At 42.2% G+C, this 24,953-nt stretch overlaps 1 protein-coding gene across 2 annotated transcripts in view; it reads left to right on the top strand.

Annotated features, from left to right (window-relative positions):
• PDLIM4 (PDZ and LIM domain 4) overlaps positions 1 to 24,953 on the top strand; it is a 205,442-nt gene that overhangs the window by 45,092 nt on the left and 135,397 nt on the right. For both annotated transcript variants that reach the window (XM_075856450.1, XM_075856452.1), the window contains exon 2: positions 6,070 to 6,221. In XM_075856450.1, the coding sequence (XP_075712565.1) occupies positions 6,070 to 6,221 (152 nt within the window). The remainder of the gene's footprint in view (positions 1 to 6,069; positions 6,222 to 24,953) is intronic.

Raw genomic sequence — 24,953 nt, 5'->3', positions numbered from 1 at the left:
TGATGTCATAGCGCCACTTGTGTTGTTGAAAGCTGCTGATTGGCAGGGCAGAATGACTTGCCCTGCCAATCAGTACCTTTCAACGAAGCAAACGGCGCGATGACGTCATCACACTGCTTGTGTCATTCAGCCCCAGCAGACCTGCTCAGAAAAGAGCAGGCCTGCATTTCAACAGGACGGTAAGGTGAGGTGAGTATAGGACCACATTATAAGTGCCCTATCTCCTACATAAGGAGATGAGCGCTATAATGTAGGTGACAGCAGTGCTTTTTATTTAGAAAAACAATCTATTTTCACCACGTTAGGAGTGATTTTAGCTTTATGCTAATTAGTTTCTTAATGCCCAAGTGGGTGTGTTTTTACTTTAGACCAAGTGGGCGTTGTACAGAGGAGTGTATGACACTGACCAATCAGCATCATGCACTGTGAATGACAGGTTACAGCGAGATTACGCTTGCTCTGCTGTCTGGAAGGAATGTCTATTCACTGTCTAAACACTTCGGTAACGTTAATATGTCAGTATAAGACAGCACATATTGAACAACGCAGTGTCACTATGCGCTGACTAAATGAATGGCGAGAAGTGCATGACGCTGATTGGTCAGCGTCATACACTCCTCTGTACAACGCCCACTTGGTCTAAAGTAAAAACACCCCCACTTGGGCATTAAGAAACTAATTAGCATAAAGCTAAAATCGCTCCTAACGTGGTGAAAATAGATTGTTTTTCTAAATAAAAAGCACTGCTGTCACCTACATTATAGCGCCCATCTCCTTATGTAGGAGATAGGGCACTTATAATGTGGTGACAGAGCCTCTTTAAGGGCAGACCACAGTAAAGGTGGCCATAACAGTTTGATAATTTTGTGCTAATAAAATCACCAGGCCAAGAATCAGATGACGTTTTGGTAAATCTCTGTGATTATGTAGTCCTTCCCTTTTTTCATAGAACTGAGCTCTTGGACATGTCCCACTTGTTTATGAGGTATCTCACTGTATATGACCAGTTTAGGAGAGAGAAGCATCAAAATGAAAGGATCCACATTTCAGTGAATTGCTCCATGAATACACAAATACATTTATAAATAGTCGTAATACAGACAGTAAAGAGCTGTTTAGCTAAGTTTATTGTACAGATGAGCATATTTATCCAGTTAATTGAAGTTGGATCTTCTTGACTTTTTCTTATTTCATAGGGGGAGCTACTTCCTTCAGTAACACCCAGACATGGGTCCTCTTGCCATGATGTTCACATATGGCAGCAGGTCTTTGTGGTTGAAGACATACAACTATTTGTAGAAGAAAACCTTATCTGAAGACAGAAGTGGAGCACATGGTTACCCTTAGCCAATGATTAACAAAAAGAAACAACCTGGAGGCTGGAGAGAAACATTTTAGGAATGATAGATCTATTTGACTAAATATAGATAATATTGCATCTAGAGGTTTACAATGTTTCATCCTTAAAAGGTAGCAAGGAGAACATATTTTATGCCGACAAGAGTGTAAAATACAGTTGAAAGCTGACAGCTCAGTATTAATGCCTTTCAAATGTTTGCATAAAATAGCAGGATTAGAAAGAGTGTTAAAAACTCTGGGCAGGCGTATGCGCCTACATTTCTCAGATTTATAGCTCTATGGCACTGCAATACTGTTTTGTGGAATCCCAAAGTTCAAGATGAGGTTTCGTTTAGACAGGTCAGGTGTCCATTGTGTTTTCTCCACCAGGTTGTGTTTGACAAACAAAAGGACTGTACCCAGGTGTGTTGAGAAATGTTGAACAAAACAGCTTCTCTGAATACAAAGTGTATACAAGCAAAATATATAACCCATAATTACAGCTTCATAGCTATAGGAACAGATCTCAATGGATATATAAATATATATAATTGTGTTTCGTATACATGTCAGAAGATAGCCTATAGAGTTTTAGAAGGCAAGATTCATTTAAAATGTACTGCTGTCTTTGGTTATAGGATTAGGGGCACATTAATAAGAGAACAGCCATTTATCTACCTATAGTAATAGAGTAGAGGTAAACTCACTTCCTGTAATGTTTCTGGTTTTGCATTAGATTCTGAAAAGTGCCCTACAAAAATAAACTCTACCTTTTACTTACCAGTCTCTTAAAGGAGCCCTTTTTTGTCATATCACAAACACAGCAATGTGATTGTAGATGTAAGAACATTGAATACTTACAGTACTAAAAACATACTTTTTTTTTATTAAACAATTTGGGCACGGAAATTTTTTGAACACACTTTGTGCACATTGGGTATTGGGTGCTTTACAATGTTCCCACGCTGTGGCAGTCATATTCTTAATATTGGTCCCTTGGGTAGTGAACTCTGTACAGAGAGACATGCATAATGATAAATAATAACATGTAGAGCATGATTGAAATTAATTATTACATAAATCAGGATGGCATTATTAACATTCTTGTGTAGTTCAGGGTTCTCTGTGACCTCACATCTTATCTTTCCTATTCACATGTTTTTCTTTCCCAAGATATGTCCAAGCCCTTTTATCATCAGATCATCATTTGCCATTTATAAATTTCCGTTTGTTACAAGTTAGAAGAGCTGGGAGGAGGGAGGTTAGAGCTAACACTGAGCGAGCTGAACTTTGTGTAATCAACATGACATCTTTAATTGATCGTTTTTGGGAAGAGCAGAATTCCCTTAAAGGGGTTATGTGGGGACCGAAAAGTATTGGCAGTGTACTCACTGCAGTATGTGTGTACACTGCTAATATACATTCTGGTCCCCCATTGTGCTGATTATGATATTTGAATAGATTTTTACAGCAATGCCAGGGGACCGGAAGTCTAACTTCATGACAACATGACTCGTCGTCATGTGACCGGCCCTGCTGTACGCTATGTCATTGCTGTACTACTGCTACTGCTGAAATCTCATAAACAGTGCGACGGGGGACCGGAATGTATATTAGCAGTGTACTCACGTACTGCAGTGAGTACACTGCTAATAATTTTCGATCCCCACATAACCCCTTCAAGAGGACAGTCTGCTCCCCTTTTCTACTAAGGATGAATTTTAGAAACTGAATGTGAATGTGCTGTATAGTATAGTCTTAGAATAAAAAAATTTTTTTTTAATCTACTCCCAAGGATATACTGAAGATATGCTTTATTGATTAAAATTTAATGGGGCATCATGGTAGATCAGTGGGTAGCACTGCTGTCTCGTAGCACTAACATATTTGATATGGGTATGGCTCTATTCACATCATGTTTTATATTTACGGTCGGCAAGAAAATGTGAAACTGCTGCTGTACACAACGGCAAAGCTGTATGTTTGGAGTATGTACGAGGCACATGGAGTCCCTGCGGAGTTATACTACAGAGCCGTAAGCAGTTTGCGTGCCTCCGTATGGAGCCTTATATATGGCACCATATTATGGTACAATCAAGTATAACACATTTTTTTTTCTGTTGGGTTTAACAAAGTCATATTGTACCCCTAGGTGAAGTAGGGTAAATTCAATAAGAATGACAGTGAAATCCTTTATATTGAGACTAGATGATAAAAGAATTAGGGCCTGTTCACATCACATTTTTCACTTCTGTCGATAGTATGCGTAGGGTGGAGTCCCAATGTTTAACTCAGACAGGAGGCACCGACGTATCCCACTATATAGGCATACAGTGGGATACATTGGTCGAAATCTCCATGCACAGCGCTACTTAAAGCAGTGATGGACAGTGATGTCAGGGGCTTCTCCAATTCCGGAGTGCTCGGCCAGAGCGCTACTAATGCTCTGGCCGGGGACTCCGTAATTGAAAGACCCTGACATCACTGTCCATAAATTGCCCCAGTTTCACAAAATATACAGATAATCTGATAATGCTAAGCAGTTATTGTAAAAGAAAGAGGTAGCATATGATTGTCTGAAATGCCAAAATATCTCTACTTCTGTAGCCAACATTAGTAATAAGGTATACTCAGCATCACTTTACGTAGGTTCATGGCATATATACAGTATCTATAAGGGCATGACCACACGTGGCGGAATTTCACTGAAATTCCGCTGCGGACACTCCGCAGCGTTAATCCGCAGCGGAGCCGTTTGTCCATTGACTTACACTTTAATTTAGCAGTGTTCGTTTAGACGAGGCTGAAAATTCCGCTGCGGAGCATAGGCTGCGGAGCGGAATTTGGTGTCCGCAGCATGCTCTGTCTGTTGCGGAGCAGTGGCGGACTGGTTGCGGACTCATGGCGGAATTTCTCCATTGACTTCAATGGAGAGTCAAAATTCCGCAATGAAGTCCGCAGATCTTATGTGTGCTGCGGAGCGTATTGTTTTTACTACCATGACATTTCTTCATTCTGGCTGGACCTATGTATTTCTAGGTCTACAGCCAGACTGAGGAAGTCAATGGGGCTCCCGTAATGACGGGAGCGTTGCTAGGAGACGTCTGTTAATAGTCACTGTCCAGGGTGCTGAAAGAGTTACGCGATCGGCAGTAACTGTTTCTGCACCCGGGACAGTGACTACCGATCTCAATATACATGTATCTGTAAAAAAACATATAAGTTCATACTTACCGAGAACTCCCTGCGTCTGTCTCCAGTCCGGCCTCCCAGGATGACGTTTCAGTGTAAGTGACGGCTGCAGCCAATCACAGGCCAAGCACAGGCTGCAGCGGTCACATGGACTGGAGCGTCATCCAGGGAGGTCGGGCTGGATGCCGAAAGAGGGACGCGTCACCAAGACAACGGGCGGTAAGTATGAATTTCTTTGACTTTCACTAGGGAAAGTGCTGTCCCTTCTCTCTATCCTGCACTGAATAGGGAGAAGGGAAGCACTTTTCCTGCAGTCCGCAGCGGCCAGTCCGCATCAATTTTCTGCACATTTTGTGCAGATCCGCAGCAGAATCTGCAACGCAGATTCTGTGCGGCATTGATGCGGACAGTTGCGGAGGAAATCCGCCACGTGTGGTCATGCCCTAATTTTGTAGGCTTGTGACTGAATTGGAGAATACAAACACATTGAAAACCATGGGAGAATTTATAAAATCATTACAGCTCTGAACTGGATCTCATGGATGGCTTACTTGTAAAAATAACTAGTGAATACACGCATGATACTCAATAAATGACAGATGGGGCAACCAGGATTGTTATTCTCAAAACAACAAGTTAAGTTCCAGTGAAGAAGAATGTATTATCTCAAGACATGTAAACTTGTGCTAACATCCATCAACAGATACTTGTGCCAAACGCACCAAGAGGAAATGATATACCTCGCCCTATAGTACCAAGTGTAAACACTGTGTCCTGAACATCAAAGAATCATTACTCAATGAGTGGGATAAGATTAAAAAAATAAACATAATCATTAAGAATCTGGGATCATCACCCATACAACGCCTCCCTTCAGAGAGTCAAAGCAGCATACAGACTATAGGGATTTTCCTTTATTAGGGTTAAGGGGATTCCCTATGGAAATCCCACACATTTCCACAAAAATATGGTAAGCAAGCAAAATATACAAACTGAAAATAATATATATGGAAAGTTCTAATCCCAAATTTTTATCCTCACGTTGGAAATGTAATGATTTCTAGATTCCATTAGGATGGTCTCATATTCCTCCTTTATGTAGCAGTGACAGGCAGCAGGGTTGTCTCACCTTAGTCCCGCTTTTTATTTTACTGCCTGGTCATAGCTTCAGCAGTGGTTATCAATTAAGGGTAACCTAATTCAGCATAATTATTACTTTTTAGCATTGGTAAGATACAAAATAGTTCTGATATGCAACATATGTAGCTTAACTTCGCATTTCTTCTTTTGTGCTTCTAATTCTACAACTTTCACAATGTTCAGCAGGAAATCAGTAATCCAGAAAGTTACAAAATAAATCCATACTCCCAACAAAATGCACACAGGGCCCGCATATGTACAAGTGTCTCGCCAATGAAAAGATCAGATTTAACAAGCACATCTATTATTTGTCTACAACAATTCTACATGTGTCTCCATTGTCTATGTATTTGTATAGGATTATAACACCATGCGCCTATTGTTCCTCTTCCTGTGCAGATTAATCCCGGAAGCAAGGCTGCTCTGGCTAACCTATGCCGTGGGGATGTTATACTGGAAATCAATGGGGAGAAAACAGAAAACATGACTCATCTACAGGCTCAAAACAAGATTAAGGCTTGTTCAAGTCATCTGACACTCTCCCTAAACAGGTCTGTACATCTTATATTTTAGTCTCGTATTTTACACAATCTTTTTCTTTTATAGGTGCTCACTTACCTTGGTTAATTTTTTTGCGAAATTGTTCCTACCCCTAATTTTCTCATTTCAGTGGCCGTAGTATGCAAATGAGGTTTAGAACACGTATGGCCCCGTTTATGAAAACTAGAGTAGACAAAATGTAGAGTTGTTATAACTGATTCCAACAATCTATATCATGATTGTTATATACAAATCTGGACCATTGTGATGTGAGAAAAGAATCAAATATAAAATCACCAAAGTCCACAGCTATTTTATAAATAGTATATTCAGAAAAAGGAATACTTATTAATACATACAAAAGAGATAACAGTGCCTAAAAGGTCACTATTAAATAGAATCTTGGACAGTGGCCTACATAGAAGAGAGGCGGCCCTATTGCACACATTAAAATAGTCCCCCATTACCAGTACTAGGTTTTGCCACCCAGGACAAAAGGGGCAAGTATTTGCTTCTCTTGCCACTCACTTTCTATCACCCTAGGGACAGTTTCTCACCTCCTTATGTCATAACTATGCAGTTCCACTGAAGATTGGACTCCTGCACAGGTTCTCGACACCTAGTAGCAAAGGGGTCTGGACCAACCAGGTCTGGGACACCTCTCTACAAGGTCCCATAAAGCTGCATGTTATTCTGCTGTGGTGTGACCCCTGGTCATGAAGATGTTTACATAATCTGTGGTATTCTGGGAATGAAGAGGATAGAGATGGTGAATAAAATGTAGACATACCAAAGTTTATTTAGCGTTATTAAATCGAAGGCACCACGCCTTCAATAAAATATAATTAAAAGGAGAGAAAGATAGGGTATAAAAGTAAAAAGTAAAGATGAATTCGCTCTAACTTATAACTATAACTTTTGTGTACTCCTAAATTATAAAGGGGGCTATTTCTCCAAAATAACCAATAACTGTAGTCCAAATTTCACCGAAAGATTTGCTGATACCTACGTTTTTGCATTATTTTCTATTAATGCCCTTAAAGAGGTTTTCCGCTTTGCACAAGCTGTACTTGTTAGAAGGATCGCTTGACAATAATCAGATCACAAAGTGTTCCCCTGCTAAACCCCAAGCTGTCATCTGTTATGTATGCGGAAACCTGGCAATAAGTGTCTAATTTCACTGCAGCACCACCTCAGGGGAAATAACATTATACAGTGCCTGCTCAAATTAGTTGGTTGCCAGGCCAAGGGAACAGAGCTGTGACAAGACCATGGGCGGCAATGGTGTGAAAGTTATCAGGGATGTTGCTAGGGGACACGATACCTGGATGAATATTCTTTTTTATTTTAAATTCAGCACTACAGAGCTTACAGGAGAATCCAGTACTGATCAGACACAGTCACAGGCAAAATGCAAAGGCTATTAAATCCAGTGACTCACTGGTGATGTCTATTTTGTTTGTAGACATTCCTCATCCACATTAGGCCATGAACGCTTCTTCCAGCCATGATTCATCTTTGCAGAGTTCGGTGTCTGGACATTTTAGGTTTTTCACTTTTCTCTTATCCTCCCCACATTCTCAACACAACCTCCCCATCCTGGTGCCCTAACAGTGTCATCCTGCTTCTACCACTAATACTGTGCTTTTTGTGCTGTCCAGTGCTGCATAATAATAGTGACATATAGTCACCCCCCAAAAATTATTGGCATACACATAGTGTCCCAAAAATAATAGTACCATACACATACAACAATGCCCCCAAAATAATTGTAATCAAGCAGTGCCCTAGACAGTAATTACTGCCTCAAATAGTGCCCAGAAAATAACTGTGTAGAGATAGAGCCCCTGACAGCAATTTGTGCCACACACAGTGCCCCCATCAATAATGGGGCCAAGCATATAGTGCCCCTGACAGTAATAGTGCCACACAGTGCAAACCAAAAATAATTGTGCTCAGCAGATATTGCCCTTAACATTAATAGTACCCACGTAGTGCCTCCCAAAATAATTGTGTCAAACAGAGGTCTTCCATAGTGCCCCCAACATTAACAGTGCCCCCATGTAGGGTGCCTAATCCTGTGTACCAAAAAAATAAAAATACTCACCTAACCCTGTTCCCACGTAGTGCACAGCAGTGCAGGCTACAGGCCTCTTCCACTCTGTAGCCTAAATCGTCTGCGATAAGACGCAGGCAGGCACCTTGATGTCAATACATCTGCATACAGTGGATTCCTGCCGTCTCATAGGCTGCAGGTTTAAAGTTGTCTGTTGTCTATGAGGGTGAACAGCGGGCTATGGAATAGATGGCTCCCAATCTCCACCACAGTTTTCATTTTTTTTTTATCAAGATTTTTATTAAGATTTTTCAGACACATTACAAAAACGAATACATCATAAAGTTTCCACCACAGTTTTCAACTAAAGTTGATAGTGGTGCTTGCCACTGACTGCCGACCTACTCAAACTGGCAGCGATTGACCTGTCAATCACAATTGACGGTTGCTGATCCCAGGGTCTACAATATTTTCTGAACTAATTCCATGAATTAATGATATTTGTATGCAAATATCTAATTACTTGCTATGTATTTTTGCACCCAGCATAATATTTATATAGTCACATACTACCCAAGTCTCTTTTGAAGGAACTGTCTATACGTTTGACCCAAACCCCTCTGTCGCTCTGTGATTCCGAATTTTTCCTTTACTGAAATTAATTTATAGAGCTGTATTAATACATTTACTGTATTGCTCTGGAAAGTGTCAGTTTTGTTCTTAACTGTATAACAGGACACACAATTTATTTTATGCTATTATTTATTTTTATTTGGGGTATATAAAGTTTTATATTTGGATGACATTTTGTGGTAATATATAAATAAAAGACTGCAGAAAAATGGATATGCATAAAACAGTGGACCTATTGAACAGTAAACCATAAAGGGGGCATTCTAAATTTGTGTCGAATTTCAGAAAAAACCCATTAATTGTTGCAACTATAGAAAAATATCAATGTAAATATATTAATAGGCGCAAAAAAACCTGTCGTAAACTAAGCCAACCAAGAGGTGGTATGAGGAAGAGAAAAGTGTCTAACATGTCTAGCAAGATGCACTTAATTTATCATACAGCGTGTGCCACTGTAATAAATTTGGCGCATCCTCTGACTGCCTGTTCTAAGTTTACGCTGTCTAAATTTTAGACAGCAATAGTAATTCTGACCCACCGTGTGTATGTATATATAAATGTATATATAATGATAATAATAAAATGTAAACTGGATTAGGTCAACATAATATTTCTTATCATTTACATGTGTTTAGTCTAGAGTCCACAGTGTCACAAATATGTGTACATCTATTATGTACGTGTTTATTTTTTTTTTTGAGCTACTATCATATTTTTTATATACTGTTTTTCAATTTGATGTGGATCAGCTTTTCATGCAATATTTAGAATAAGTAGCCCTATTTTATATATAACTCTAGTGATCACTGGCAAAATTAGAGACTATACCCAAACATTTCAGTTCTAAGGTCAATATTCCCATCACAGAGGGAGTGACAGGTCTTTGACTTGATAAACAGCAGGTTGCAAGCAGCACACTAAAATAAGTATATGTAAAAGGGGTGCAATATTCACAAGTAGTCCAAAAATCCCAATTTCCAATAAAATCCCCAAAATAAAGATAGAGTGACAGAATCCTACATGAATGCTGTCACACTATCTTCATTTTAGGTCTTTGACTTGATTCCGAGTGGTTAAATAATTAATACCAGAAGTGTTTAAAAATGCTGAGCTTTATGGGAAATAACCCATATTTACCTTATGGGTTATGCTTGGCATACTTGAAACCGGAAGTCCTTCTCTTATTCTGTATTATTCCATTTAATGTATATACAGGGTGGGCCATTTAAATGGAAACACCTAAATAAAATGGGAATGGTTGGTGATATTAACTTCCTGTTTGTGGCACATTAGTATATGGGAGGGGGGAAACTTTTCAAGCTGGCTGTTGACCATGGCGGCCATTTTGAAGTTGGCCATTTTGTATCCAACTTTAGTTTTTTCAATGGGAAGAGGGTCATGTGACACATCAAACTTATCGAGAATTTCACAAGAAAAACAATGGTGTGTTTGGTTTTAACGTTACTTTATTCTTTCATGAGTTATTTACAAGTTTCTGACCACTTATAAAATGTGTTCAAAATGCTGCCCATTGTGTTGGATTGTCAATGCAACCCTCTTCTCCCACTCTTCACACACTGATAGCAACACCGCAGAAGAAATGCTAGCACAGGCTTCCAGTATCCGTAGTTTCAGTTGCTGCACATCTCGTATCTTCACAGCATAGACAATTGCCTTCAGATGACCCCAAAGAGAACAGTCTAAGGGGGTCAGATCGGGAGGCATTTCTTCTGCGGTGTTGCTATCAGTGTGTGAATAGTTTCCCCCTCCCATATACTAATATGCCACAAACAGGAAGTTAATATCACCAACCATTCCCATTTTATTTAGGTGTATCCATATAAATGGCCCACCCTGTACATTAATACTAAAACTGTGGCCTAGGTGCTTTACCCTACATTCAAGATCATAAGGTTTTGTCCAACTTAAACATTTATGGCATATCCACAGGATATGCCATAAAAGTCTGAGATGCGGGTCCCAGCTCTGGGGTACGCACCTATATCGCCTGGTGAGGCGGTCACTCGCTGAGAATTTCAGGAAGAGACTTGTTTGTAGGGGCGACGTGGCTTTCTCCATTCTGTTCTACACGAGTTACGGAAACATCCAAGAAAGTAAAAATAAATGCACAGCAAAAATAAAATAAAACAATTTTTCCATGAAATGTCGTTACGATTAGTGAAAGTGAAAAAAATAAAATAAAAATCTTAAGGGCGTCACTTTCTTAGGACTGGACAACCACTATAAACTATAAGGATAGGTACACACACAGCATTTTCAGGGCGGATATGCTGCGTCAAGCTGCACAGCGTATTCGCCATGAACCCCGCAGGGAATGCCGTCTGAAAAACCGCACCACATTTTGGTGCGTTTTTTTCGGGTGGAATTTCCACTGCAAAAAAATCCCAAAAACGTTTATAGTTTATACTCCCTCTCTTCTTTGCACACTACAGCCTCCTAAGATGATGTTGCAGGCCATGTCACCCCTGCAGCCTGTGATTGGCTGCAGTGGACACATTGGATGAAACATCATCTCAGGAGGCCAGACTGGAGAAGAAACAGGGAATTTTTGGGATAAGTATACGTTTTGTTTCTTACTTGTGATGTTTAGGGCGGAATTGCTGTGATTCTGCAGCAAATGTCGCAACGCATGCCACTATGTTACGTGTTTAAGCACCCCATTGAATTCAATGGGGAGAACCCGCAACACAAAAGCAGCGATTCCGCAGCATAAATTGGCATGTTGCGGCTGGAAAAGATGCACTGCAGGTCAATTTATAAGCGTTTTTTTCAGTGGCTTTTTTCCACTGTGTGGGAATGAGATTTGTTCAAATCTCACCCACACTGCTGCTATTACCATGGTTGCCAACATTTGAATTTTTTTTCCAGAGACACTTAGTGTGTGACATCTTACGCTTTGGGTGTGGCATCTTTGGTGGGTGTGTCTTATGGGGCGTGACTTATCGGGTGGGTGTGAATAGTGGGGTGTGGCTTTCTTTCCGGAATTTCTGCATACAAATAAAAGGACAAAAATTTCTGCACCAACTTGGCTGACAACTACTACGGTGGCCAGTATCTCTCTCTGGTTATCCGGTTGTTTAAAGGCAGGTGATGTCTCACTTTATCACTAGGACTTGGCGATATGTGCTGACAACTACTGGTAGCGTAAAAACAAGCGTAGATAGTGCCACACACAGTGCCACTTGTAGATGGTGCTCCACGCTGTCCCCAGTAGATCGTGCCACGTACTGCTTCCTTTAGATAATGCCACATGGCCCCCCTGTAGATAGTGCCACACAGCCCCTTCTGTAGCTGATGCCACACCTCCCCCTCTGTAGCTGGTGCTAAACAGCCCCCTCTGTAGCTGGTGCCACACAGCCCCGCTGTAGATGGTGCCACAACCCCCATTCCCTGTAGATGGTGCTACACCATAGAGCCATAGAGCCATTGTGGCTCCCTCTAGGAGGGGAATCCCCAGCCAGAGCACAGCAGACGCTCTGGTCGGTGATGCCTCTCCTGGAGGAGCCCCTGACATCACTGTCTGTATATGGACAGTGACCCAGGGGCTCCCCCAGTAGCGGAATCCCTGGCCAGAGCGTTGGTAATGCTCTGGCCGGGAATTCCACTGCAGGAGGGGTGAATGGCAGAGCAGGAAACGGTTAGTTTCCTGCTCTGTCATAGTATTCAATTGTACCTGCATCCTGAGGACGCAGATACAATTGAATGTGTAAGTTGCCGGGACACATCCCGGGACAGTAATGTGCTGGGACAGTCCCTGTAAATTCGGGATAGTCCCGGCAAATTCTCGACTGTTGGCAGCTATGTACTGTATTACGCTGCGGATTTTCTGCAATGAAATCCGTTGCGGAAAATATGCAGTGTTTGCACCAGTGGCGTAACTACCGCTGTAGCAGCCATAGTGGCTGCTACGGGGCCTGCGGCATGAGGGTGCCCGTTCCGCCAGCCGGCACGGCCCCCCCCATTTCCTGGAGGCTCTGCTAGCAGACGCTATGGCTGCTACAGCGGTAGAGACACCACATTCAATAGTGTCTGCGTCCTTCGGATGCAGATACTACTTAACACTATGACAGAGCAGGGAGGTATCTCCCTGTTCTGCCATAGGCTACTGTATTGGCGTAGCTCTAGGGGTCGCAACGGTCGCCACACAGCGCTCACCGCGCTGGTCCCGCTTCCTGAATGCTGGAGCAAGTAGCTGACAGCTCCGTGCTCCAGCATTCACTCTGCCGTGAGCGGCTTGCCGCAGGCAGGCGCGTTGTAGTGACGTCATCGCCTGTCTGCGCCGAGTCACTCACATCACAGACCGGAGGAGAAGGATTCTCCCCCCGTCGTGGGAACAGGGATAGGTAAGTAATTATGTTATTATTTTTCTATTAGGCGCTATGGGGCATTATACTGGATAGGAAAGGGGGACTGATATGGTGGCTGCTATAGGAGCATTTTAGTATATGCGGCGTCATTATCCTTTATAGGTGCATTATACTGTGGGGGCAGCTATGGGGGCATTATACATTTGGGACAGCTATGGGGGCATTATACTGTATGGGGGGCATTATACTGTGGAGAAAGCTATGGGGTGCATTATACTGTATGGGGGCATTATACTGTGGGGAAAGCTATGAGGGCATTATACTGTGGGAGCAGCTAGGGGAGCATTATACTGTATGGGGGCATTAGACTGTGGGGACAGCTATGGGGGGCATTATACTGTATGGGGGGCATTATACTGTGGGGACAGCTATGGGGGCATTCTACTGTATGGGGCATTATGTTGTGGGGACAGACATGATTGGCATTCTACTGTGGGTGGGCAGCTATGGGGACATTATATTGTGTGGGCAACTATGGGGGCATTATACTGTGTGGGAGCCGCTATGGGGGGCATTATGCTGTGGGGCAGCTATGGGTCTATTATACTGTATGGGGGCATTATACTGTGGGGACAGCTATGGATGGCATTATACTGTGGGGACAGCTATGGGGGCATTACACTGTGGGGACAGCAATGGGGGGCATTATACTGTATGGAGGCATTATACTGTTGGGACAGCTATGGATGGCATTATACTGTGGGGCAGCTATGGGGGCATTATATTGTGGGGGCAACTATGGGGGCATTATACTGTGTGGGGCAGCTATGGGGGCAGTATACTGTGGGGGCAGCTATGGGGGGCATTATACTGTATGAAGGGCATTATACTGTGGGGACAGCTATGGGGGCATTATACTGTGGGTGCAGCTATGGGAGGCATTATACTGTGTGGGGGCAGCTATGGGGAGCATTATACTGTGTGGGGGCAGTATGGGATGCATTATACTGTGTGGGGATTAAATGATCATGTTTTAACTCACCCTGATCATGCTACTACATTAAGGGATAACTTAGAAACTTATTTCTCTATCAATAAGGATTCAGTAGATAGCCCACATGTGCTATGGAATGCCCATAAGGCTTTTATGTGTGGTCTCCTTTTCCAGGCATGTGCCCAAGCTAAGAAAAAATGCATACAGGAAACTAATACTTTGCGTTTGAAAATTCGTACTTTGGAATCTCAAAATAAGGCTGTTCCTCTTCTTTCTCGATCAGTAGAACTAAAATCTCTAAGGATTCAGTTGCAGACCATACTAGCAGCAAATTGACCATACTAGATGCAATTTTATGTATATAACAATATATATATATATATGTATTTTATGTATATAACAATAGGGCGGGTGAAACAAGCTTCCCCTAATTTGCGTACTGCGTTCCTGCTTGATAGTCAAGGTAATAAAATCTCTGATCCACGTCTTATAGCAGACCAATTTAGAAGCTATTATAGCTCTCTTTATAATTTAAAGAATGATCCACTGGTACATCAGCCTACAAAGGATGACATTGATGGGTTCTTAAGAGCCATTAGTCTTCCTTCGTTGTTCCCGAGTCAATTAGATTATATTTCAGCTCCCATATCAACCCTTGAGGTAGAGCAGGCAATTCTCACATTGCAACCCTTTAAATCCCCGGGCCCTGATGGTTTTTCTAATTCGTATTTCAAACATTTTTCTGGTATCTTAGCCCCATTTTTGGCAGATAGTTTTAATAAGGCTGCGGAGGACGGTTGCTTTCCGCCTGAGATGTTGTAGGCTACTATAATCACCCTTCCCAAACCTGGGAAAGAACCGACGACTCCTGCTAACTTTTGGCCGATATCGATGCTCAACACAGATCTAAAGCTTTATGCTAAGATTTTATCGCTGAGGTTGGTTCATATCTTACCAAAATTAATTCATCCCGATCAAGTTGGGTTTGTGACAGGAAGACAATCCTCAGACTGTACTCGCCGGTTTATGGACCTCGCGAACGCCTTCTCTGCTTTTCGCTTTGGATGTGGAGAAGGCGTTTGACAGGGTTTTCTGGGGATATTTGTCGGCTATGTTGGACAAGTTTGGATTTCAGGCTATGATAAAGTCCGCTATTCTTGCGTTGTATTCACGTCCAGCTGCTAGAGTATTCTACGTAGGGTTTCTGTCCGACAAATTTGATATCACTAATGGAACTAGACAGGGTTGCCCATTGTCCCGTATTATCTTCGCCCTAGTAATGGAACCTTTTGCAGAACATATCAGGACCAATTGTAATGTTCACGGTATATCAGTAGGCACCTCCTCACATACCATAGGCTTATATGCAGATGATGTAATACTTTCTATAACAGACCCTAATGTGTCCATTCCAGCTGTCCAACAAATCATTACTAATTTTGGGAATGCATCATACTATAAAATTAACCCTTCTAAGTCGCAAATCCTGAATATAGGCATAGCTCCTTTAACTAAATCCTCCTTGCAGGCGAGTTTTCCTTACCATTGGCAAGATAAGTGTATTACTTATTTGGGTATTTCTCTAAGCTCCAGTAAAGATTTTTTTTGTGTGTAACTATATACCCTTGTTGTCTAAGATGTCTCAATTGGTACAGAAATTTAATAAACCACTCTTTACCTCGGTCACTAGAGTGGCTAATGTTAAAGAGGCTCTGTCACCAGATTTTGCAACCCCTATCTCCTATTGCAGCAGATCGGCGCTGCAATGTAGACAAGAGTAACGTTTTTGTTTTTTTAAAACGAGCATTTTTGGCCAAGTTATGACCATTTTTATATTTATGTAAATGAGGCTTTCTAAAGTACAACTGGGCGTGTTTAAAGTAAAAGTACAACTGGGCGTGTATTATGTGCGTACATCGGGGCGTGTTTACTACTTTTACTAGCTGGGCGTTTTGAATAGAAGTATCATCCACTTCTCTTCACAACGCCCAGCTTCTGGCAGTGCACAGACACAGCGTGTTCTCGAGAGATCACGCTGTGACGTCATTCACTTCCTGCCCCAGGTCCTGCATCGTGTCGGACGAGCGAGGACACATCGGCAGCAGAGGCTACATTTGATTCTGCAGCAGCATCGGCGTTTGCAGGTAAGCCGATGTAGCTACTTACCTGCAAACGCTGATGCTGCTGCAGAATCAACTGTAGCCTCTGGTGATGTGTCCTCGCTCGTCCGACACGATGCAGGACCTGGGGCAGGAAGTGAGTGACGTCACAGCGTGATCTCTCGAGAACACGCTGTGTCTGTGCACTGCCAGAAACTGGGTGTTAACGAAGAGAAGTGGATGATGCTGATTCGTCAGCATCATACACTTCTATTCACAACGCCCAGCTAGTAAAAGAAGTAAAAACGCCCAGATGTATTCACATAATATACGCCCAGTTGTACTTTTACTTTAAACACGCCCAGTTGTACTTTAGAAAGCCTCATTTACATAAATATAAAAATGGTCATAACTTGGCCAAAAATGCTCGTTTAAAAAAAAAACAAAAAACGTTACTCTTATCTACATTGCAGCGCCGATCTGCTGCAATAGGAGATAGGGGTTGCAAAATCTGGTGACAGAGCCTCTTTAAGATGTTACTTTTACCTTCCATTTTGTATTTTTTTTGGAATGTGATTGTGCTGATGACCAACACTTATTTTGCAAAATTGCAGAAAATGTTGTCAGACTTCATATGGGCAGGGTGGAAACCTAAAATTAGATTTAGCACCATGTCTAGAACCTGGACCAAAGGCCTTATGGGAGTACCGGATTTGAAAAAATATTACTTGGCGGCTATTTTGGATCAAACAAAATCTTGGTGGAACAATTCACACAAAAAATGGTGGGTGGACATTGAAAGTGAACATTTGGGGATCCCATTAAATGCATTATTTTGCATGTCGTCATCACCCCTTTACAAGGTTTTTAATAAATTGTCCAGTATTTCAGCTTCCATTTCTGCATGGAAATCGCTTTGTACATGTACCTCCGTATTAGACATGACTATTCTTGGAGATTTACCCATACAATTCTTGAATACACTTATCCCTGAGCTGGACCTCAGTAATTGGAAGGTAGCAGGTGTAAAGACAATTGGACTTTTATACTCTGGAGATTTACTACACACGTTTGAGCATATCCCCCGTACTTATTCTCTTCCTGCAAGAGATTTTTATAAGTTCCTCCAAATCCGTCATGCACTACACAAAACTTCAATTCACTCACCAACATTCCCAACGGTTATATATACGATTCTTTTCATCTCTTAGGCCTGCTCTTCGAGGGATTTCATTGTTTTATAAATTGTTAATCAACCGCAATTGATAAATCACCCCTCTTATATTCTTAAATGGGAACAAGATCTAAATGTTACTATAAATTCAGAAGAATGGTATACTGCAATCAAGGTTCTTAAGGAAATATCCAAGAGTGCAAGTTACTGGGAGACGTCCTTTAAGATTATGTTGCGCTGGTACCTTACTCTCGCGCATATTTCTAAAATGAACCCTACTTCTCCACCTTATTGCTGGAGAGGCTGCGGCTTGATAGGCACTTAGGGTATGTGCACACACACTAATTACGTCCGTAAGTCCCGGACCGAACACAGTGCAGGGAGCCGGGCTCCTAGCATCATAGTTATGTACGATGCTAGGAGTCCCTGCCTCGCTGCAGGACAACTGTCCCGTACTGAAAACATGATTACAGTTGTCCTGCAGCGAGGCAGGGACTCCTAGCATCGTACATAACTATGATGCTAGGAGCCCGGCTCCCTGCACTGTGTTCGGTCCGGGACTTGCGGCCGAAATACGTCCGTCAATCACGGACGTAATTAGTGTGTGTGCACATACCCTTACAGACACGTTTGGTGGGATTGCCCCCTAGTTTACTCTTTTTGGCTGTCAACGGCGGGTCTTTTAAAGTCTGTTACTTGTCTCTGCGTTCACATACAACCTACATTAGCATTGTGTTTTATTGGCATGTCAGAATTTGAGGTGGAGGTACGAACAGTGATAGGTCATATTATACTTGCGGCCAGATCCATGATTGCGAAAACTTGGAAGTCCAATTCTCCTTCTGTACAATTCGCACATAACATGTAAAGACTGTTGGTTAAAGAGGCTCTGTCACCAGATTATAAGTGCTCTATCTCCTACATAATCTGATCGGCGCTGGAATGTAGATAACAGCAGTGGTTTTTATTTTGAAAAACGATCATTTTTGAGCAAGTTATGAGCAATATTAGATTTAGTTTCTTAATGCCCAACTGGGCGTGTTTTTACTTTTGACTAAGTGGGTGTTGTACAGAGAAGTGTATGAGGCTGACCAATCAGTGACCAATCAGCGTCCTACACTTCTCATTGTTCCAGCCCAGCTTCTTTCACTGCACAATCTCACTGTGCTGTGGATCAATGAGAAGTGTATGTCACTGATTGGTCAGCCTCATACACTTCTTTACAACACCCACTTGGTCAAAAGTAAAAACACGCCCAGTTGGGCATTAAGAAACTAAATCTAAAATTGCTCATAACTTGCTCAAAAATGATCGTTTTTCAAAATAAAAACCACTGCTGTTATCTACATTACAGCGCCGATCAGATTATGTAGGAGATAGGGCACTTATAATCTGGTGACAGAGCCTCTTTAAATTGTCTCATTCTATTACTCAGTTTGATAATAGATTGGATCCATGGGATTCATATTACACGTCCCAGGTCCTTCATATAAGCAATTCTACTCCATAAAAAATGTGTAGGTGTCACATTCGTCAAATTGGGGAGGTTGATTATCCTTTGGTCTGGGGTCTATAGGCTCCTATTAGAGGTCTTTTTTTTTTAGGATCACGGTCATTAATAGGCGAAGGTGTTGATATTTGTAGTGATGTATTGTATGGTATCATCAGAGTGTATATGTGAGGAATGTTTCAAATGTTCTATGTGTTTTTCTCTGTTTTATTTTATTTGTTTTCCTTATTTTATTTTCTGCTATGTACGCACTGTTGTATATAAGTGATACATTGAGATTTATTATTTTGAGTTCCTGTCAGTTCCCCTCATCTTTGCGACATTGTATCATTTTCTTAAAGTTGCTATTTTATATGACTTTGTAAACGAATAAAAAATTTAAATTATATACTGTGTGGGGGCAGCTATGGGGGTCATTTTACTGTGTGGGCAGCTATGGGGATATTATGCTGCATGGGGCAGCTATGGGGCATTATGCTGTATGGGGGAATTTGTTTGAGCATTTTACTGCATGTGTGCATCTGTGCGGGCATTATACTGTATGGGGCATCTGTGTGGGCATTATACTGTATGGGGCATCTGTGTGGGTATTATACAGTATGGGGGCATTATACTGTGTGGGCTGACCCGGGTGTGTATGAGCGGGGATTGGGTGGGATTAGAGGCGTGGCTTAAAAAAAAATTGCTGCTGCGCGCCACATCGATTGTCCCTCTTTGTGATACTTGCAAGTATATCACAGTCTACAGGGAGGGCTGTATAGCACTGTATGGGGAGGCTGTATAGCAATGTCTACAGGGGGGCTGTATAGCACTGTATGGGGAGGCTGTATAGCACTGTCTACAGGGGGGGCTGTATAGCACTGTCTACGGGGGGCTGTATAGCACTGTCTACGGGGGGCTGTATAGCACTGTCTACAGGGGGGCTGTATAGCACTGTCTACGGGGGGCTGTATAGCACTGTCTACAGGGGGGCTGCATAGCACTGTCTATGGGGGGGCTGTATAGCACTGTCTACAGGGGGGCTGTATAGCACGGTCTACAGGGGGGGCTCTATAGCACTGTCTACAGGGGGGGCTGTATGGCACTATTTACAGGGGGGCACTATCTACAAGGCCAGGCTGTGTGTGGCACCCAGGGAAGGGGGGCCCAGTCAAAAGTTTGCTATGGGGCCCAGTGTTTCCTAGTTATGCCCCTGGTTTACACTGTGTGTGTTCCTACCCTAACTTTGCATCAAAATTTAGGAAAAACAGCAACAACACACATTTTTAACAGGATTTCTACTGACTATGGAACTATTAAACTTTTCCCAGAACTAAATTTACAAAGTGGGCAATCATTCCAATTCAAGCTTTAATAAAGTCCACGCCCATATTCTGCTCTGCCCTGTTTTAATCAATCTATCATATTCTCAGCATGAGCAGATTCCACAAGTGTTGCACTCAGGATTTGTTGTAGGCCAGGATCACACACACATTTTGTATGCAGTTTTTGGCTCTGTTTTTTCAGCCAAACACAGGAGATACATCAGTCTTTTCTTTATACTTTTCCTTCTTTTTGGATCTTATTCTGACTTTGGCTCAAAAAAACTGAGCCAAAAACTGCATCAAAACATCCTGGCCTTATAGAAGTTTTCAAAATCCTAGGCTAGAAATGATTGACACTTGTATAAAATATAAGGAGTGGAAAGAGTTAACTGTATGTACTATGCAGGGTTAAAACCAATCAATGTTAAATGCAGTTAAAATAGCTCACTATGGAGTTTATCATGGGGTTCCGTACTTGATGGCATATACAGTACATTAATGTGCGATTGGTGTGACTGTCCGTATCTTCTGTGAGTGTTGTGTGCAGATCACCGGAATTTTTTCTTTCATGTTATTTACTTCTTTATGATGCTAACGCCAAATAAAAGTAACAGAAAAAAATGCACCAGTTCGCCCTCTTGTATTCTATGCAACCTGCTGATGATATTACGGAGGTGATGAAAACTGACTGTTCACCTAGTAGTTGCCGACTTGTTTATAACCCATCCCATGAATTATGAGATCAATTTAGTTCTCTATGGTGCTGTTCTGACCCCTTGATGTACAGCACATCAAACACTCTTTGCCTTGTGCTCTGTGCACTCCCTACTTATTTTATCCCTTGATGAAAGGAAATGACTGATTGTAATTTATATAATGAGGCAGGTTCTTAACGTGTTTTTTTTTTATATTCTAGATCAGATTTTCCTGGCTGATTTCCTAGACATTTTATGGTATTCCAATTAATGCAGCCAAGGTTCTGCAGTAAAAACTTAACAAGCATGTTGTATATGCCCATTTTATGTTCCCTGCTATGCAGCAAAGTTTTCTGTGAGTGTAAATTTACTTGTTCTAGTAAAAGAGCCTGTTCAAATCTGCGTTGGGGGCTCCATTTGGGGCCCCTATCACAGATTCAGCCAAAAATACCGGAAACAATAGCGCAGAATGGGCTATTGTTTACGGCAAAATCACGGACACCCTGACGGAAACCCAACAGAACCTATTAAAGTCAATGGGTTCCGTCAGGCGCCACTGGTGTCCGTCATACAACAGAACCGCTGCTTTCGGTATTTTCGTGGTTCTGATCCTCTGATGGAGCAGAACAATGAAATTACTGACACAGGTGTGAACCCAGCCTAAGACTGTTAAAGCAGGTTACTGTTACTATTGTATCATGATTATTACTATAATTATTATTATTTTTGTTGCCATAGTAGTATATTTATAATACAACTTCAGTCCAAAAAGGCTACATATTTCAACTTTAATTAAAGGGGCTTTGTGTGATTTTACATTGATAGCCTATTATTAGCAGACGGAAAGGGCAGAAGGAAGTTGCAGCGACTCTTGCTTGAGTTCTGGAGCCTCTGCACTGCAGTTTCTGATACTGCGACCGACGCATGCATGTGCCTGCGTCAGGTACTGAACACTTGAATGCATGTCAAAGGGGACGCTGCTCCTCCATTCTGCTGATCAGTAATGGTCTTACCCAAGCATCTTACCCAAGCATAAAATGACGGCTCGTCGAAAGAAGTGCAGGACACATCTTGGAACAAAAAACGGCCGTAAAAAAACGCAGCGAAAACGCAGCGAAAAACGCGAGTTGCTCAAAAAACATCTGAAAATCAGGAGCTATTTTCAGACGTTTTTTGTTAAAGAGGCTCTGTCACCAGATTTTGCAGCCCCTATCTGCTATTGCAGCAGATAGGCGCTGCAATGTAGATTACAGTAACGTTTTTATTTTTAAAAAACGAGCATTTTTGGCCAAGTTATGACCATTTTCGTATTTATGCAAATGAGGCTTGCAAAAGTACAACTGGGCGTGTTGAAAAGTAAAAGTACAACTGGGCGTGTATTATGTGCGTACATCGGGGCGTGTTTACTACTATTACTAGCTGGGCGTTGTGTATAGAAGTGTCATCCACTTCTCTTCACAACGCCCAGCTTCTGGCAGTGCAGCACTGTGACGTCACTCACAGGTCCTGCATCGTGTCGGCACCAGAGGCTACAGATGATTCTGCAGCAGCATCGGCGTTTGCAGGTAAGTAGCTACATCGACTTACCTGCAAACGCCGATGCTGCTGCAGAATCATCTGTAGCCTCTGGTGCCGACACGATGCAGGACCTGTGAGTGACGTCACAGTGCTGCACTGCCAGAAGCTGGGCGTTGTGAAGAGAAGTGGATGACACTTCTATACACAACGCCCAGCTAGTAAAAGTAGTAAACACGCCCCGATGTACGCACATAATACACGCCCAGTTGTACTTTTACTTTTCAACACGCCCAGTTGTACTTTTGCAAGCCTCATTTGCATAAATACGAAAATGGTCATAACTTGGCCAAAAATGCTCGTTTTTTAAAAATAAAAACGTTACTGTAATCTACATTGCAGCGCCTATCTGCTGCAATAGCAGATAGGGGTTGCAAAATCTGGTGACAGAGCCTCTTTAAGTGTGTGAACATACTCTTAGAGAACACATATCCTCTCTCATTAGTATGGAGGGAGTGAAAACACAAAGAAAAGTTCCTGCATGTTCCCTCCCCTTACGTATAATTATGTCTGTATGCTTTTAAATTTGTGTATACCTCTTTAAGTCTTTCATGTTGTCATGTTGTATACTGAATGTAATGTTTTTGTTTATATGTTTGTGTATTCTTCGCATCCTGTTTGCAATGGTTATGTACAGCCCTCGGGCTGTCGAAAGGCTATTATTGGGGATCAGTAAGAGATAGGAAATATATACAGTATAAGGGTAACAGTTGGTGCCATTTAGGGTGTGTGCGGCTAGACCGCATGTAGTGCTGTGGGACCCCGTGTCTGCTGGAATCTTGTAGTTGTTCCCTTAACCGTGGGACCCTGGATCTATTGTGCGTGCAGTTGGGCCCTGACTTTGGCACCGTATGTTGTGAAGTGTAGCGATGGGAAGTAAAGAGGAGTAGTTCAGAGTGGTTCTGAGTAGCTGCCGTAAGACGGTTGGAATAATAAAACAGAGGCTTAAAGTTCCCGAGCTGTGCTGTACCTGAGCCTGAAATTTATGTTTGTCGCTAGTAGAGATGCCGTGATCGGTAAGAGACAACTTGCTCTGATTAGGAGCCATTGCTGGGTCCATGTGGGGTGTGAGATGTCAGCCCCTGAGAGGAAGTTAGTAACTAATGCTTACTGGGGGGTTGACTGCCCTGAGGCCTAGTGAGTTTTCTGTACAGAAAATCGACTGAGGCCTGCATAGTAAAGTGTCCTGCGAAGTTTCTGGACTAGCGCCCATTCTAGAAAGTGAGCGAGTCCTGTGAAATGTAGACTATTGGAGAATAGTGGGGCAAAGTCAAGCCACAGAAGTGCTTAAAGGGAATGTGTTGCCAGAAAAACATGTTGTTTTTTTTTTAATTAAACATTTAGTGTGTAGGTGATTAAACATTGTTCAAATTTTTTTTATTTTTTTCACGAGTCAGGAAATATTATAAATTAATTCTAATTTATAATATTTCCCATTGCTGGTCACTAGATGGAGCTATTCCCAAAATTGCAGCATTGCAAAATTGGGTAAAAAGCCCTCGCTCTAGTGAGCTCTCAGCATCCCCCCCTCCTTTATCCTGGCTAGTGCCGGGATAAACGAGGGGTTTGAACGGTCTAACCTCCTACACTGTGTGTCGCCATTTTTTGAGCTAACACACAGTGTAGTAGGTTTACATACAGTAGTAAACGTACACAAACACGAACATACATTGAAATCTCTTACCTGCTCCTGCCGCCGCGGCTCCCTCCGGCCCGTCCGCTCCGTCTGCTGCCGCTGGTCCAAGTGCACAAGTCCGGAAGCCGCGACCGGAAGTAGTAATCTTACTGTCCGGCCGCGACTTCTGGTCCACAGGAAAATGGCGCCGACGGCGCCAATTTCAAATTGGACTGTGTGGGAGCGGCGCATGCGCAGTTCCCACACAGACGGCGTACACAGAAGTGGATGGGACGGGAGCCGTTCGCAGTCCCTATGGGACTGTGGCTGCCGTATTCCATGTCTGTATGTGTCGTTAATCGACACATACAGAAATGGAACAAAAAATGGCAGCCCCCATAGGGAAGAAAAAGTGTAAAAATAAGAAAAAGTAAAACACAAACACACAAATAAATCTAAACGTTTTTAATAAAGCACTAACATCTTTAACATATGAAAAAAAAAAATGTGATGACACTGTTCCTTTAAGACCCTTTTACATTGGCCAATGATCGGTTGAACGAGCGCTCATTTGAACAGGGCAAAAGATCATTGGCTGATCGCATCTTTTATGTGAACAAAAGATGGTCGCTAGTTGGCAGCACATCTCCATGTGTAAACGATATGCTGCCGACATGATGCAAATAACTTAAGAACGATCGTAGTAACGATCATTCAATTCCATACATTACTGATCATTTCTTGTGAACAGTGCTAATGA

The sequence above is a fragment of the Rhinoderma darwinii genome, chromosome 3 (genome assembly GCF_050947455.1).
Source record: "Rhinoderma darwinii isolate aRhiDar2 chromosome 3, aRhiDar2.hap1, whole genome shotgun sequence".
NCBI lineage: Eukaryota > Metazoa > Chordata > Amphibia > Anura > Rhinodermatidae > Rhinoderma > Rhinoderma darwinii.
This window is presented reverse-complemented; position numbering and strand designations above follow the sequence as displayed.